The sequence below is a fragment of the Heloderma suspectum genome, chromosome 1, assembly GCF_057233095.1.
Source record: "Heloderma suspectum isolate Gila_16-S chromosome 1, 16-S_ref, whole genome shotgun sequence".
NCBI lineage: Eukaryota > Metazoa > Chordata > Lepidosauria > Squamata > Helodermatidae > Heloderma > Heloderma suspectum.
Window position 1 is genome coordinate 112,589,365 of NC_139458.1, and position 18,699 is coordinate 112,608,063.

An 18,699-nucleotide genomic window follows, 5' to 3' on the forward strand; every position below is an offset into this window, starting at 1 on the left:
ATTCAGAAATGAGTGAATCTGTTTTAAAAGACTGAATTGCCAAAAATATAAATTGTGTCAAGTCCAATTGATTCACTTTCACTGTTACGCATTGGCATTTCTGTGTCAGTATGCTACCATCTGCACCACCAAAAACAAGGAAGGAGAACATTCTTACAATGCAGTAATTTAAACCATTCTTTTTCCTATAACATTACCATCCATATAATTTCAGTAGTACAAATGCCACTCTATGCCTTTTTTTTGCATCACTCAGCAGTTTTTACTGTCTGCAGAAGTACTTGGAAAATATTTAAGCTAAAATGCATCTGATGAGGTCTATAGTAATATTTCTAAGATGTTAATCCTTCAGTATGCTGACTGCTAACTTTTGGAAATGTCTTAAATTGAAGCCTGCTCCAAGCCCGAGGCACAGGGAAAATGGCAAACTTAAATATATATTATTAAAATACAAATTTAAATAATAAACAGCTATGCAATAAGAGCCTCAACACTGGTTTTGGGAAATGCAGCTCACAGTTGGCATTAGTGTCACATTCGGTTTGTTAACTGCATTTCTGTACCATCCAATAGCTGAAGCTCTCTGGATGGTTCACAAAATAAAGGTTAAACTATAAAATACACAAATGTAATAATACATAATATAAAATTAACATGAAGTAAAACAGCCACAGAATAAAACTAAAGTGAAATCAATAACAGGACAAGGATTTTAAAAAGCACTAAATATTTAAAACACATTGTTAAAACTGAAAGACTAGAAAGCCTGGAAGAATAAAAAAAAAGTCTTCACCTGGCACCAAAAAAAATCACAGTTTGGGGTCAGGTGAGCCTCTTGGGAGGGCCACTGCTGAAAAGGCCCCATCTCAATAGCTACCCACCACACCTCATTCAGGGAAGATATCCAGAGAAGGGCCTCAGAAAATGACTTTAGAGCATGGGTAGGTATATATGGGAGATACACCCTCAGGTAACCTTGCCCCAAGCTGTTTAGGGCTTTAAAGGTTAACAGCAGTAACTCAGATTGTGCACGGACATGGACTGGAAGCCAGTACATATGGCAAAGCAGTGACATAATACCTTATCGTCCAGTGCCAGATTGAGATGCATCCTTAGCTTATGACTATTGGCATGTATTTTACAAAAAGATTGGCTTGGAATCCATAAGTATAATGCCAAGTGTAATAAAATAGTACTGTTAGTCTTGCAGTTAACTGTGTGTACATCATGATTGGTACTACATTAAAAAAATGATTTAAAGTACATGGATTTAAATGGCAAAAACCTATTCTCAGTTGTAAGTTGTACATTCACATTTAATTGGCCCAGTTTAATTTATGGAAATAGGAGTCCAGTCCTTTTCCAGTCATCAATTTTAGATTGCCGTCCTTCCTTGCATTAAACATGTGCATGAGTCACAATTGGCAGCACTTTGATTTTGATACCCAAGGTAAAAAAGAAGTTTGAATCAGTTCTTATGCTCAACTTACATAACTGGGATTTGACTGTGAATAACTAAGATTTCAGCCTGTGTAATACATATTTTACTCAGCATTGTGGTGCAAAGTGTCCAGCATTTAATTTAGTCTTCTAAAAGAAAATGAGAGCCATTGTAAGAAGGTGAGGCAAGATGATGAAGAAAAGTAGTCTGAGAAAGTAGAGCAGGTTTGGGGAACCAATGGCCCTCTAGCTAATGTTGAACTCCAACTCCCATCAGCCCCAGTTGTCAGGCCTGATGGGAATTCAAGCCTGACAAACCTAGAAAGCCACAGGTTTCCCGAACGTGATGTAGAGCTAGCTGTGCCTCTCTAGCATTTCACAGCTAAGGGGAAACCAGCTACAGGTTCTCTATCATTTCACTGCTCTGGAGAGTCACAGCAATGAACCTCTGTACTAGAGGCTGTTATGTGCCTTTTAGAAATTAAGCTCATTCATCTGTGCTGAGTACAAGCACCAGCAGATGTCACGTAGGACACTTTGCAAACAGTGAGACCTAACTTAAGCTAATGGATATTTGCATAAGGTTTGAGTAGTGAAAGCTTAGCTGGAGTTTTTTTTTCATGGTTTAAAGAACAAATCCTGCTGAAACAAGACTTTGAAATGGATTAAGCAGTTACCAAGGGCTGGCTGATCAAGTCAAAGTCACATCTAGTTGCACATCACAGTTATTCTCTTCCATGGCCCAAATGCACATGACAGCCCGGCTTACGTCTGTGCCTGGATTTCTTGACCAGGCCCAGTGGGCCTTCTGTATTATCCCACCTCACTTGCATGCATTTCACCAGCTGCTAGCTTTAGATGTTTGCCTGGGAAACACTTAGGCCTTATCTGTAGCAAAGACCCAAGGTCAGTCGCTGTTTGTTAGCATCATCTGCCTGGGCTGGCTGCCAATGGTTGAGGTTGGTTCTTTCTCCCAGCTTGAACATACAGGGAACGGAGGTGGGTGACAGCAGCCAGATGCTGCTGCTATTTTCCTTTTGAGGTGAGGTTTAGGAAGGGAGGAAGAAAGAGCCCGCTGGGTGTATGTTTTACTACATGGAGCTCTGTGGAAGGATTGAGAGGAGACTCGACACAGACTAATTGTGAAAGTGTTGTGTACAAGCAAGGCTGATTCTCAGGGTACGCTTGCTGCTGGAAGGGACTCCCATTAGCTGGAGGGGCATAAACATATTAACCTTGTCTTGTAATTTCTTGGTTTATTCGCCTATTTTAGCTAAATAAACGTCTTTCCTTCACCCGTTGGTGTGTTGATTGCCCCTGAATATCCAAAAAGAACCATTGCCTTTTGACAAAACAATTGGCAAAACACCATGTGATGGACCCCCCCCCCCTGTAATACAGTAGTGTGGAGGACAGAATGAGACTTGGCTCATCTATAAATACAGCTGCAATGAATTACCGCCATTCCTGGGAGTGTAACAACAGGACTGCTGCTGTTGTGGACATTGCTGCTACTGTATCCATGGTATGTGGTGGGCTCTTCATGATCACAAGTATAGATATGTAGTCACAGCCACAGTGTATGGTAGCCATGCATAGTGACTGCATTGTGACCTCCACCATCTATCCACATGTTATCTAAAATCTTCATACTAAATTAGAATCTGTGCCAGATTTTTTTCATGGCTGCCTGTGCAGATGTGAGACCCCTCCATGGAGGCTTGCCAAAGTCCAACATTTTTTCATAAACTAGGTAGGCTTTTGAAACTCAAATGTCTTGCAGTAAAAGCACTCATGATCCACCAGTTCCAAAGCACCTAAAAATAAACAAAACAAAACAAAAAGGGCAGGGGAAAAGATACTTAAAAAGAGCTGAAAATACTCAATTGCACAAAACAGGATGGGTGGAAAGCTTAGAGCTGGCCAGTGGGTAGATCTGGGTAGAAGTCTTGTAGAAAGTTAAAACTGTGGTATCACTGCCCTCCTTCACAAAGAGTGAGCAGGAAAGACTGACAGAATGAAACTTGGCTATAGAGTGAGAGCACATGGAATACAAATAAAACAGTGGCTGCCTCAGATACAGCTGGGAAGTGCTCATAGCTACGGCTATGTGACAGTAAGGCTCGAAAAGCTGTAGAAGCTCAAGGATGACTAAATAATAGTGACTGCATATATCCCCAAGGGCAGAAAACAAATGTGCAAAGGTAGACTACCTGTAAAGGGGCTTTGATAGTGTAAATCTTTCTGAAGAAACTTTTAAAAATGCACAATAAACTCCCATTTACCCAACTGCATCATTAAGCCTGAAGCTCTCCATTGTTAGAAAAGTAATTATACATTTAATAAATTCTAACTACCTATGTCAGCTCTTCATCCATGGCCAGTCCATTGGTCTCTGTTGTGAAAGATCTGTTTATTTTTCCAGTGAGCTCAAAGGGATTTTAAATCAGTGCTGTTGTTGCAGGACTGATAAGTGCAATCTCTCATGTTGTACATCCCCAATAAAACACCTTGTGCCAAAATTCAAATTTGGGATAAAGCTTTGAATTCACTCTTAAATGCACTTTTAAGGCACTTTTTGTGGTAAATGTTTGCCACACTGATGTTCACAGGGATCTGTGCATACAGAGCTGTTTTGCCTGTTTCTGTCATGGAGGATGATGGGGCTTTCTGTTTGGCAGGCAGCTGGCTGGAGTGGGGTAATGATGTGAGGTGAGGCATAAGGGTTGGAAACAACTCACATGTGACATTCTAAAGCCATTTTGGCCACTGGAAAACTGTGTTGGTGCCACTCTGTAAATAGGTCATTGTAAAAAGATACTTTCCAGCAATGGGTTGATCATGTATCTCTTGTGTACAAAGCAATAATGTAGGATTGAGGTGCCACAAACTGCTGTGGAGATCATCAGAGGAAGCCCTTCTCCTTCTAACATCATTGGGAGAAATGCACTACACATCTAGGGAGGGCCTTCTCTGTGGTGGCATACCCAATTTTGGAATGCACTCCCAAGGGGAAGAAGGGGTTGGATCCAACATCATTGTTGCCCTAGTGGAACAGGCACCATTGGCAAAATGGAACTGTCTTATCCTCTCCTCCCTGCAGCCAGAACCTATGCACCCTGCAGATTTGCTTTAGAAGATTGGGGGACCCTCCAGAGCAGATTTAGAGGGTGTGTGGGGCAGTGGTGTAGTCAAGGCAAGGTTCATGCAGCCCTGGCACTTTTTATTAGCGGGGACACTGACGTCATCTGCCATCTCGCACCTTCACCCGCAGACCAACCTGATCCCTCTGAGCTTAGCTGCAATGCTCACAATAGCTGGGGGGGGGGGCAGGCGGGGGGTGAGAGAAGGATGATTTTTTCAGCAATAATATATTGTTCCCTGTTGTAATGCAAAGTATTTGGTGGTGGCTTGGTCTTGAATGGGAAATTAAGACCCACTGGCTTTACAAAAGATCTGCTTTTGGTGGAGATACTGGTTTGCTGATATGGATCAGTGCAGCTGCCTGAAGTTTTGGACTTCTTGGGGGTGTGGCTATGGGGACTATCATGAGGGACTTGGACTTCAAAATTTACCCTATGCCACTGGTGCGGTGGTGGTGGTGGTGGTGGTGGTGGTACTCATTCTACTGGTGGATCCAATCCAAGATCTGTATTCTTTTTGATGCCAGCTTACAACATTTCTGTTTGCCCGGGCATTTTGAGAACTTTGAAATGGGAAATGTCATTTAAGTTCAAAATCTAATTTGATTTTAGATTGATTTTTATTTGCTGGTTTTGTGGTTTTTATGGCATTTTAAATTAAACATAATTTAAAAATTATGTTTAATTTTTACTGTTATATTTTATAATTTTATATACACCACCCTAGCATACATTGCGGTGATGAAAAAACAGTATAGAATTTTGCAAAATAAAATATTAGTCAAAGTTTTAAAAGTTTCAAGCAAAAATAAATTCTCTTAGTTGCATGTAAAGTTTCCTAAGAACCATATGTTCTGCATTTACTAAAGATATGTTAATTCTTTTCTCAGGAGTGTATTATTGATGAAGATTGTGAGACTGGAAAATACTGCGAATTCTCTGGTTTGGTGTACAAGTGTCATGTTTGCAAAACTCAACATACAGTGAGCATTGTAGTTTTTCCCTCTTGCTCTCTGTCAAGCTGTTATTAATGTGGTAGGCTGAAGTTTTTTAAAGGACTGACAGTATATTAATTGTGCGATGCCTAGGCAATATTAGCAATAGCCCCTCACTTGTACTGTTCAATTAGTTTTATGTACAAGAAGCCCAAGATGAAACTGAGGAAATATTGAAAAATGTCCATTGATCTCTTAACTGGAATTGGGAACATCTGGTTCCCAGTTCCTTAAATGTACTAAACACATTAGAAAAAGTTAACATTTCTTCAGATTTATTTCTGGATCAAAATTATATACGTTACTTCAACATTTAAAGTAATATTCAGAATATATTTCTATAAAAGTAAACTACAACGGGGTACTAAACAGGCGTGTTCTTTATCCGCCTTTAATATTTGATTTGTTGATTGCCCCTGGCTTGTGACACTCAAGTGATTAATATTAATGAGCATGCAGATGCACTCATATGTGTGGATGATGCTCTACTCTTTAATTCCCAGCTAGAATCTTTGATCTTCTCTCTGATTCATTTTGATCCTTTTTAATCCTTGTTGGAGCACTTAAGAAATTTATTCTGACATAAGATTTCATGGACTATGTCAAAATAAATTTGTTAGTCGTTAAGGTGCCACAAGACTCTCTGTTGGTTATGCTGCAAGACACTAACCATCTGGAAATTGATTACTGCCTTTTGTGTAATATAGCAAAGAGCAGTATTACATTTAGTTTTCTGATCATCATTTAGGATGAAGTCCTTACATTTTGATCAATGTAAAGTCATCCCATTATATCTGCTTTGCCAGCTCCAGTCAGACATGCTGTATCTCCATGGTTTGTGTGGGTGTGCTTGCCAGGCAGATGGCCATGCTTTCATTTTAATCTGCTATATAATTACTGATGCAGCAGTGGTGATGTGTGTTTTTTACAGCTGAGGTCAACAATGCTGTTTAATATAGCTCTATGAAGGTTCAAGCGCTACATAACTTTACTGTAACCAGGTTGTATTGACTTTCTTGATGATGATGAAGGCTTAATTGTTCAGTTATGCATTTCCTTCTCTCTTTCTAAGCATTGCTCTCGAGATGTAGAGTGTTGTGGACACCAGCTCTGTGTATGGGGTGAATGTGTGAAAGCTGCCTCAAAAGGGGAAAATGGAACAATTTGTGAGAACCAGCATGATTGCAGTCCTGGAATGTGTTGTGCATTTTCAAAAGGTCAGTCACTTCAGTAGACCTTCTGGTGTTCCTATTCTTTTCCCAGGATGAGGGGCCAACCAAGTAACTACATCAATGTGTGAGTCTGTATTTCTACAGTATTTTTTAATCTGTGCCTATAGGAGCGAGGTTTGTACCATAGAACATTACAGTGGACATAAAATATAAATATTGCCATATGCTGAGATTTGATGGAATGGAAAAGCAGTTGTGCTTGACAACTGAGCATCAAGCCATCAAAACAGCATATTTTAATCTTGGTGATTCTTGTGTGATTGCCTGCCAACGAAAAGCAGTTTCCTTAGGCACAAACTTCTCTATACTTGGAAGTTTGTCAATACAGGAGGATACAGTCAGGGCCGGAAATATTGGAACAAGGATAACTGTTTTGGCAGTTGGCCTCTGTACACCACCATATTGAAGTTGAAAGGAAAAACACCCAGATGGGAACGAAGTCAGGACTTTCAGCTGTAATTCAACGGGTTTGACAAAAGTGGGGCACTAACCATTCAGGAAGGACAGCCAGTGGCATACACCCCCCTCCATCATTGGGGGCTCATAAGTAATGGAATAGACCAACATCATTTCAAACTTAAGGATCGCCTTTAATACCTGAATGAAAATCCTTTGCAGTCAATGACTGCCTGAAGTCTGGATCCATGGACATGACCAAATGCTGAGTTTCCTCCCTCGAGATGCTTTACCAGGCCTTTACTGCAGCTGCCTTCAGCTGCTGCTTGTTTGTGGGTCTTTCTGCCTTCAGTCTTGTCTTCAGTAAGTGAAAAGCATGCTCTATTGGGTTGAGATCAGGTGACTGACATGGCCATTGAAGAACATCCCACTTCTTTGCCTTCAGAAACTCTTAGGTAGCTTTTGCTGTATGCTTTGGGTCATGATCCATCTGCAATATGAAGCAGCGTCCTATCAGTTTGGCAGTATTCGGCTGAATCTGAGTAGAAAGTATAGCCCTATACACTTCAGAATTCATCCTGCTGCTCCTTTGATCAGCAGTCAGGTCATCAATGAACACCTGTGACCCGGTTCCATTGGCAGCCATACATGGCCATGCCATAACACTGCCTCCACCACGTTTGACAGATGATGTGGTATGCTTTGGATCATGAGCTCTTCCTTTCCTTCCCCATACTTTTGTCTTCCCACCATTCTGGTACAAGTTAATCTTGGTTTCATCAGTCCAAAGAATCTTATTCCAGAACTGGGCAGGCTTTTTTAGGTGTTTGCTGGCAAAGGCTAATCTGGCCTTTCCGTTCTTGAGCATTACCAGTGGTTTGCACCTTGTTGTGAAGCCTCTGTATTTACATTCATCAAGCCGTCTCTTGACTGTAGATGTTGACAATGACATGCTACCTCCGCAAAAGCATCCTTGACCTGGCTAGATGTTGTGAAAGGCTTCCTCTTCACCATGAGCAGAATTCTGCGGTCATCCACTTTAGTTGTCTTCCGTGGTCTTCCAGGCCTTTTGCTGTCGCTGAGCTTGCCAGTTAATTCCTTCTTTTTCAGGATGTTCCAAACAGTTGTGTTGACCACTCCCGCTGTTTTTGCTCTCTCTGATGGGTTTATTTTGTTTCCTCAGCCTAATGATGGCCTCCTTCACTCACATGGACGCCTCTTTGGACCTCATGTTGCAGTGAACAGCTACCAAATGCAAATGTAACACTCAGAACCATTTCCGGGCCTTTTATCTGCTTGATTGGTCATGGGGTACCCAGGAAACAGGTCACACCTGGCTATGCAGCTGCTTGTCAGCCATTCGTTCCATTACTTATGAGCCACCAGCGATGGGTGTGTGTGTATGCCACTGGCTGTACTTCCTGAATGGTTAGCACTTTTGTCACACCCCTTGAATTACAGCTGAAAGTCCTGACTTCGCTCCTATCTGGGTGTGTTTCTTTTCAACTTCAGTGTGGTGGTGTACAGAGGCCAACTGCCAAAACAGTTATCCTTGTTCCGATATTTCTGGCCCTGACTGTATGTTTCTTGAGATTCTACTTCGGGGCATTATTAGGCAGTGTGGTTGGGATTGTCAATTGGTACCGTTATGGAGGAGGGGATTTGTTGTGTTGTGTTTTTAACTTGGGAAGTGCCCCTAAGTTTAACCATGAATAGTAGTGTGGCCCCGTAAACTTCCACCTGACTTAGGGGGACTTCCCAAGTTAAAGCATAGGTAAGCATGCATGACCCCAATTCAGGACCATGGTGATTCAGGAGGGAGGGAATTTAATCTTCCCCCTTGTGTTTTCATGCCAAAATCCCCCATCCCAGGAATACTTAAAAAAAAGAAGAAAAGTCTCATTTTGTTTTTGTAACCATTCCTGGTGGTGTTGGGGAATTTCGGCATGAAAACAGGAGGGGGAAAGCTTAAATCCCCCCTCCCAAGTCACCATGGTACCAAATTGTGGGGGGGATATGTTTGCTTACCCAGAGATAAATCAATCATGCATACATACATAGCTGTGCTAAGAAGAGGTACAGGCTGTGAAGAGCAGCCAAGGAGGCTTTGTTAAGTGTTAAAGAAAGAAAATAGAATGCTCAGCTACCTCATCCTAAAAAGTAAGGTAAGCCATTCCTCTACTTTGATGTTATGACATATGTACAGGTGCTTCACAAGGCAAGAAGGGTGAGTGGGGGAGAGAATCTCATCATGGCAGGAGTATAGAGGAGTTGTGCCACAAAGGCCTCTGGGATACATGCAGGGAGCAAGCAGGAGTAAGTTGGAAACAAGCCATGACCGGCCTCGGAGAGGCTGATTGTCTGTTGGCACCGTTGTGGGTTAGTGATTGAATAACCAGCCCATGGTGACTTGCTCTCAGGGTGGGTTATCATGATGTGCAAAGCAGCCCAAAGACTGTAACGTAGTTTACACAAAATGGATGAGGCTGATGATGTTAGTATCTGTACTTACTTACTGCATTTGTATACCCTTCCACATTTAAACAGATTCCGGAGCAGTGAGCAACAAGAGATAAAATGAACAAAAGATAAAAAGAAGAAATGAGACATGATATTAAACTTATTCTTTAAAAAAAACAGAGTGCAAATAAAACTGAGGCTGGTCGACCAAATTAATTTGGTTGAGCAAATTAGTTTCCATTATGTCAAAATGAATGGAGTTATCTGCATGTCAGTGCTCTCTGTACATCCTTGTAGGCGTCATCCATTTACCTGGTTGCTTGCACTTTGAGCTGGACATGCTGTAGGACCACCTTCCCCAATCTGGTGCCCTGCTGGCTGGGAATGATGGGAATTGCAGTCCAACAAATCTGGAAGGAGCACCAGGTTGGGGAAGTCTGCTTTAGGTGTATTGAAGTTACAGTGAGCTTGGTTGCTGCAGGATGGAGACAAGCTGCCCTTTGGATGAAGTTTGGGTACCTCTTTGTTTGGTGGCTTCTTGAGGGAAGAGGAATGTTAAAGGCTCCTTGTTAGGAGGAGAAAGGAAGATGATGTTAGGAAATGTACATATGACCAATTACATTTGTGTCATGGTGGTTGGAATCACTTTGGATCCATCACTAACTTGTCATTAGTGATGGATCCAGATTTAGTCATACTTAGAGTAGACCTACTGAAATCCGTGGAACTTAAGTTAGTCATGACTACCTTAAGTTCTGTGGATTTTAGTGGGTCTTCTCTGCATATGACTAAATCTGGATCCAACCCAAGAAGTCTAATTGGGCTTTCCAACTTTTGCCTGCAGACCTTCTATTCCCTGTGTGCACGCCGTTGCCTGGAGAGAGTGAGCCTTGCCATGACCCTTCAAACAGGTTTCTGAACCTAATTACATGGGAACTGGAGCCAGATGGAGCCCTTGACCGCTGCCCATGTGCACGTGGATTGATTTGTCAGATGCAGAGGTAAGATGACTGCAGAGTTAAAAGAATTGGCTATGTATTGACTTACCAGAAGTGCTGGCCAAAGTGGTGACCAAGACTTGTGTGTAAACGAGGGCCACACTAGTCATGAAGTTAACTGCATATGCTTAATTAACCCACACATTGACCTGAGCAGCTTAGGGCAGCCTTCCCCAACCTGGAGTCCTCCAAGATGTTTTGGAGGGCAACTCCCAGCATTCCTGACCACTGGCCAAGCTGGCAGGGGCTGATGGGAATTGACATCCAAAACATCTGGAGGGCACTTTCTTTTCCTGCCTGTAAAAATCCTCTTCTCCAAAGCTATTTGCTCCCCTCCCTATCCACTGCAGTTCTTAGGGCAGCCTTTCCCAACCTGGTGTCCTCCAGATGCTTTGAACTTAATCTGTAAAAATCCTCTTCCCTCAAGAAGCCACCAAACAAAGAGGTACCCACCAGCCCCAGCTAGCATGGCCAATCATGAGTGCTGGGAATTGTAGCCCAAAACTTCTGGAGGGCACCAGGTTGGAGAAGGCTGCCCTAAGCTGCTCAGGCCTCCCCTTGGCTGTTGTTTACATTGAATCATACCTTTTCATCACATTCATGCAGTAAACCTCACATCTAGTTTGGGCCTGAGAAAATGAATGAGTATTTCATTCACCTTCCAACTCTAGCATGATGAGTTCCAGAGAACCTTGTTGTAACTTTTTGAAGATTTGAGCACGCATTTTTGTTAGCTTTCTCTACAATCGATTTTTTCTTTGCCACAGTGTTAGATGAGCAATTTAGAGCAAACATGCAAGGCTTTTTATACACGCGTGCGTGCGCACGCAAACACACACACACACACACACACTGACTGCTTCTTCTGAAATATAGAAGTCTGACCTCATCTCCACATGTGTAATGCCCTGCCTTTATGCATGGAAGATTGTGTTATCCCCAATTACTGCTGGTTTGATTAGAGCACTGTGCTTGTCTTGCATACATTTGAGCTTTGCATGAAAATGCCAGGCTGCATCTCTTGACATTGATAGCCCTTTGATCCCACCATTTCACTTTCCCCTCTACATGCAGGTACATAGCCAACTGAGGATAACCATGGATCTACAACAGGGGTGCAGAACTTCAGGCCCAGGGCCCTCTGGGGTTCCCAGTCCAGTGCTCTGGGGTTCCCCCAGCGCACACCATTTTCCCCAACCAAAGTGGTTTCCTGGTTTTTGTGCAGTTTCTTCCCCATTCTGAAAGGTTGGAATGTTTCTTCTAAGGCTTAGCTGCTGGCAGGAAGAGCTTTAAGCTAAAATATGCCAGTATTTTTTAGCTTTTAGGTCCACTCACTACTGAAATAAGGCTCCTGAGAGCTTCTCCAGAATGGAATTCAGCCTTTGGCCTGAAAGAGGGTCTGAACCCCTGACCTATAAACTAGGGTTTACTCCACAAATAATGGCCACAATAAATCCATCATGCTTTAAGATGCCACAATTCTTTCTTGTAATTGATGTCACAGATTAACAGGGCTATCCCTCTGAATTTTGGATTCATATATGTTTATCTTATGAAAGAGCTGGGTCTACTGGTGCTTATGGGGCCTCTTTTTGAAGCCTGAGTTAAAGTTCTAGGTTCTTACTATTTTCTAGAGGCAGTTATTTCAGCATGCAGAGTTTCAGCTTCCAAAGTTGCCTTGAGTGCCATTTTTCTTAGTAGAAAGGTGGGGCATAAATCAAATATATGCCAGGGCCCCAATCCAACTAGTTATTCAGGCTTACATCTTGTTGAACAACTTAGTCATGACTAAACATTTTCTAAGATTGAACTTCAAAAACAGCATTGCAATTCTGAGGAGTTAAGCTGTGGGAATTTTTTAAAATACCTCCATAATAACCACAGATATGGGAGAAACTGATGCAGAATTATGTATAGTCTCATTCTCATATGGCTGCTTGCATACAGTTTTACAAATTATCTAATAGAAATGTGTGTTGTTTAGTAACATGTAGAATGTATGTTTTCCCCACAGCCATAGCAGCGATTCTGTCTGTGAACTATCCTTTAACAAGAACCAAACTGGGGACAAGGAAAATCCTTTGCTACTGGATGGAATATCACTTCTGGATTTTGTAACCCAAGATATTCCTGGTGACTATGAAGAGAAACTGATCAAAGAAGTACAGAAAGGTTTGGAGGAAGAAGGGACTGATCCAAAGGAACTGGATATGGCTAGCGATCTGCTTTTTGGAGATGAAATCTAAATTAGTGAATCAAGTTAATTGGTCACTCACAAACTTAGCAATTGAGATAACGCCTTGTTTGATATACACACACACACACACACGCACGCACGCACACATACTTTTCTCTCTCTCTCTCTCTCTCGGATAGAAGTGCAATAACAGAGAATATCTTTTACATAGTTATCATCCTCTGCCCTTTATGATCAGCTGACACTTGATCTTCTAAAGCTCAAGCCAAATTCTACATTAAAGCTTCAAACATGGGCAGTGGCTTCCTTTATGGACAAGTTCTTACCAGACATATTTTGAGCTTGTTAATCAATAGATTAATTTAAGTCTATTTAAGATAATTGGTGGTGGTTTGAGCTCTGCATTTTATGTATATATTGTTTGTTCTTTAAAAAAAATAATTCTCACAAGAACCTTCTTGATTTTTAGACTGGGCATTGGTTTTTAATTATGTATACTTTCCTTTTTTAAAAAATATAATCCACAGAATTGCAGTAAGTACCATTGTTTTGTGTATGTTTTTAAATAGCAACTACAGATCCTTATCCTTTGAGATAAGGTATAAAGGATTAAAATTTGCATGCTTTTTGCATGCCCATTGGAAAACACAAATGGCAGTGTGGCATTTAATAGGAGTAAAAAGAAACACCCCTGAACTCTCAGGATCCTTCTGTGTGGAATGGAGCAATAACGTTCAGAGGATGATGGTAGCAATCATACCTCTAGCTAGCTATATTGCCCACCCAAAAAGCAAGTATTACACCGCCTGATTTCTAACTGAGCACTTACAATAAAGCAGTGTGGCTGAAATTAGGCATGTAGATCCTACTGCCTTCTCTAGGAAGGATGTATATTATTAACAGTGCCATAAATGTAGATGGTTTACAAAGTAACAAGTAAGAGGTCTGTGCTTTTCAGGAACAGCAAACTATGTTAGGTTGCCATGATGCAGTCAGCTTGTTCTAAAGAATACTGCTTTGACATGAAAATGTTTCTCTTAGGCCCATAAATATAGTGGGTTGAATTCAGCTGCTTTTGTGCAGGCGGGAGCATTTCCTTTGCTTTTAAACACAACGTTGCTGAGCTTAACTGTCCTTGACCCTAATTTTCCATCCCAGCCAAAACTGCTGTACATTAATTCTACAAGCCAGTTCAAAGAGGCAGTGGACTGCCACCCTAAGAAATGTATCCCAACATTTGAAACATACCGAAGATAAGTAAACGTCACAATTAAACAGGCTGGGATGTCTCCCTTTTTTGTGTGGGAGCTTTAGCTTGCATGGGAGCTAGCCTCAGTGGTAGAGACCGTAATCTGATTGTTGTTGTTCAGTCGTTCAGTCGTGTCCGACTCTTCGTGACCCCATGGACCATAGCACGCCAGGCCTTCCTGTCCTGCACTCTCTCCCGGAGCGTGCTCAAGTTCATATTCATTGCATTGGTGATGCTATCTAGCCATCTCATCCTCTGCCGTCCCCTTCTCCTTTTGCCTTCAGTCTTTCCCAGCATCAGGGTCTTTTCCAGGGAGTTTTCTCTTCGCATTAGGTGGCCAAAATATTGGAGCTTCAGCTTCATTATCTGTCCTTCCAATGAGCAGTCAGGGTTGATTTCCTTTAGGATTGACTGATTTGACCTCCTTGCAGTCCAGGGGACTCGTAAGAGTCTTCTCCAGCACCACAGTTCGAAAGCATCAATTCTTCGGCGCTCAGCCTTCCTTATAGTCCAGCTCTCACAGCCATACATTACTACTGGGAAAACCATAGCTTTGATTAGACGGACCTTTGTCAGCAAGGTGATGTCTCTGCTTCTTACTATGCTGTCTAGGTTTGCCATAGCTTTCCTCCCAAGGAGCAAGCGTCTTTTAATTTCATGGCTACAGTTACCGTCTGTGGTGATCTTGGAGCCCAAGAAAGTAAAATCTGTCACTGCTTCCATTTCTTCCCCTTCTATATGCCAGGAAATGATAGGGCCAGATGACATGATCTTCGTTTTTTTAATGTTGAGTTTCAAACCAGCTTTTGCACTCTCCTCTTTCACCCTCAACAAGAGGCTCTTGAGATCCTCTTCGCTTTCTGCCATTAGGGTGGTATCGTCTGCATATCGGAGGTTGTTGATAATTCTCCCAGCAATCTTAATTCCGACCTGTGATTCATCCAACCTGGCGTTTCTCATGATGTACTCTGCATACAAGTTAAATAAGGAGGGCGACAATATGCAGCCTTGTTGTACTCCTTTCCCAATTTTGAACCACTCAGTTGTTCCATGTCTGGTTCTTACTGTTGCTTCTTGACCCTCATACAGGTTTCTCAGGAGACAGGTAAGGTGCTCTGGTACCCCCATCTCTTTAAGAATTTGCCAGAGTTTGTTGTGATCCACACAATCAAAGGCTTTAGCATAGTCAATGAAGCAGAAATAGACGTTTTTCTGGAATTCTCTTGCTTTCTCCATGATCCAGCGAATGTTGGCGATTTGATCTCTAGTTCCTCTTCGAAACCCAGCGTGTACTTCCGGTAGTTCTCGGTTCGCATACTGCTGAAGCCTATCTTGTAGGATTTTGAGCATAACCTTGCTGGCATGTGAAATGAGCGCAACTGTACGGTAGTTTGAACACTCTTTGGCGTTGCCCTTCTTTGGAATTGGAATGTAAACTGACCTTTTCCAGTCTTGTGGCCACTGTTGAGTGTTCCACATTTGTTGGCATATTGAGTGCAGCACTTTAACAGCATCATCTTTTAGGATTTTAAATAGCTCAGCTGGAATACTGTCATCTCCACTAGCTTTGTTGTTACTAATGCTTCCTAAGGCCCACTTGACTTCACTCTCGAGGATGTCCGGCTCAAGTTCAGTGACCGCACTATCATGGCTATGAGGGACATTAAGATCTTTCCTGTAGAGTTCTTCTGTGTATTCTTTCCACCTCTTCTTAATCTCATCTGTTTCTATTAGGTCCCTGCCTTCTTTGTCCTTTATCATGCCCATCTTTGCACAAAACGTTCCCTTGAGATCTCCGATTTTCTTGAAGAGACCTCTAGTCTTTCCCATTCTGTTGTTTTCCTCGATTTCTTTGTATTGTTCATTTAAAAAGGCCTTCTTGTCTCTCCTTGCTATTCTCTGGAACTCTGCATTCATTTGGGTATATCTTCCCCTTTCTCCCTTGCTTTTCGCTTCTTCTTTTCTCAGCTACTTGTAAAGCCTCATCAAACAGCCACTTTGCTTTCTTGCATTTCTTTTTCTTTGGGATGGATTGAGTTGCTGCCTCTTGAACAATTATGGACCTCCGTCCATAGTTCCTCAGGCACTCTGTCTATCAGGTCTAATCCCTGAAATCTATTCCTCACCTCCACTGTATATTCATCAGGGATATGATTTAGGTCATACCTGAATGGTTTAGTGGTTTTCCCTACGTTCTTCAATTTAAGCCGAAAGTTTGCAAGAAGCAGCTCATGATCTGAGCCACAGTCAGCTCCAGATCTTGTTTTGACTGACTGTATAGAGCTTCTCCATCTTTGGCTGCAAAGGACATAATCAATCGGATTTCGATATTGACCATCTGTCTCCATGTGTAGAGTCGCCTCTTGTGCTGTTGGAAAAGAGTGTTTGCTATGAGCAGCGTGTTCTTGGCAAAACTCTATTAGCCTTTGTCCTGCTTCATTTTGTACACCAAGGCCGTGCTTGCCTGTTATCCCGGTGATTTCTTGACTTCCTACTTTAGCATTCCAATCCCCTATGATGAAGAGGACATCTTTTTTGGTGTTAGTTCTCGAAGGTGTTGTAGGTCTTCACAGAACCAATCAACCTCAGCTTCTTCGGCCTCAGTGGTTGGGGCATAGACTTGAATTACTGTAATGTTGAATGGTTTGCCTTGGATTCGTACTGAGATCATTCTATCGTTTTTGATATTGTACCCCAATACTGCTTTTCCCACCCTTTTGTTGACTATGAGTGCTACTCCATTTCTTCTACGGGATTCTTGCCCATAGTAGTAGATATGATGGTCACTTGAATTAAATTCGCCCATGCAAATAGGAAGTAGGAAGACAATTCCTACTTTGAAAGAAAAAATAGTTCTTCCCTTCTTTTGGTGCTTCTCCTTGTCCTTCCTATCCAAAGTAATTGCCTACTTTGGAGGGAAGGGCATTTTTAATATAAGGACTTTCAAAGGAGTTCCTTTTCAATCATTAACACATAGTTGCAAGACAGCATTTATAGCCTATTTCAAGGCAGTTAACCCACCCCCCAGGCAGCGCAGTCCAGTTTTTCTTTATAAAGGGCACTAATTCTGTAGCATTAAACGGTCTCCTTCCATAGAAGCCACCGAAGGCAACAACTTGGCAATCTATCAATGGCCTTCACTAAACACTATCATATTCAATAGGAATTGATTGTGCAACATGCATTTGGGAGACAAGTGCATCAGAAAGTAATCCTGGAAGCTGCTGCCTTCAGGATACACCACTTTTCTACAACCCATTAGCCCAAACTGCCCCACTGTAGTACCAGTGGAGAAAGGACAGCTTGACCATGCCTGTGAATTTATCACTGGTGTGAGCCTTGTCAGACGTCCTTCCGTCCTTCCGGTTTGAACATTTCATATAGAGATTAGAAGTGTTTAGATCCATGTGTAGTGCTTCTCCAGGCTCTGGGCATAGCCTGAGAGCTAGCCCCCTTTGTGTCATTTGCAGTGGACCCTACCTAACTAGGGGGCCAAGAGGAGGGCCTTCCCAGCAGTGAAGAACCCCCCCGCCCACAACAATGAGAAGTAGTGACTTTCTAAGTGACTTATCTTAAACTTTAGCAGGGTAGTTTTCAATGCATTACAAATAGTCAGGGCCAGAAATATTGGAACAAGGATAACTGGGCAGTTGGCCTCTGTACACCACCACATTGAAATTGAAAGGAAACATACCCAGATGGGAGTGAAGTCAGGACTTTCACCTGTAATGCAAGGGGTTTGACAAAAGTGGGGCACTAACCATTCAGGAAGGACAGCCAGTGGCATACCCCCCCCCCATTGTTGGTGGCTCATAAGTAATGGAATGAATGGCTGACAAGCAGCTGCATGGCCAGGTGTGGCCTGTTTCCTGGGTACCACATGACCTATCAAGCAGATAAAAGGCCTGGAGGTGGTTCTGAGTGTTACATTTGCATTTGGTAGCTGTTCACTGCAACATGAGGTCCAAAGAGGTGTCCATGCAAGTGAAGGAGGCCATCATTAGGCTGAGGAAACAAAATAAACCCATCAGAGGTGCAAATTATGGTGAATTTGCACAAAAATCTGGTACACAAAGAAATGGGAACTGATCATCACCTTAAGGAATGGCAACACACATTCCTTAGGAGAGTAGTGTGAACGAGGCTGTACATTAGTACAGCTGATGGGGGGAACAGCTGCATACTTGGCAACAGTTGTCTGTACAGCCCAGTCCATATAGAGCATCCGCACCTTGCATGGTTGTCATGCTATACTGTTGGCTTGGGGAAACACTACTTACTTAAACAAATTCCTTGATACATTATTCTTAAACTCTTTAAGGTCACAAGGCTTCAGAACCGTCTATTACATTATAGAAAGCTGGTAGGAGAAAGCTGGATTTTTTTCTCTAATAAAACCTGCTGCTCAATTACTTGAAACAGAAGACATTCTTCATAATTTGGGCCCTTCAAAGCCATTATCTCCAACATAAAGGTGATAAGGAAAAAGGTGGAAACCTAGGAAGCTTGATTTGGCTCCTCTTGTGGCATGCCAATGTGCACCTTGACACCCCTGTGCTTGAAGATTAGGAAGACACTCAAAAGGCAGA

General features: G+C 42.2%; 1 protein-coding gene across 1 annotated transcript in view; it reads left to right on the forward strand.

The window, feature by feature from the left end:
• Positions 1-14,141, forward strand: part of DKK3 (dickkopf Wnt signaling pathway inhibitor 3) — a 45,769-nt gene extending 31,628 nt beyond the window's left edge. Inside the window, exons 5-8 of the mRNA XM_084853840.1 lie at positions 5,474-5,566; positions 6,651-6,795; positions 10,511-10,667; positions 12,679-14,141. Coding sequence (XP_084709966.1) covers positions 5,474-5,566; positions 6,651-6,795; positions 10,511-10,667; positions 12,679-12,910 — 627 coding nt within the window. The 3' untranslated portion in view covers positions 12,911-14,141. The remainder of the gene's footprint in view (positions 1-5,473; positions 5,567-6,650; positions 6,796-10,510; positions 10,668-12,678) is intronic.
• Positions 14,142-18,699: the final 4,558 nt, after the last annotated feature.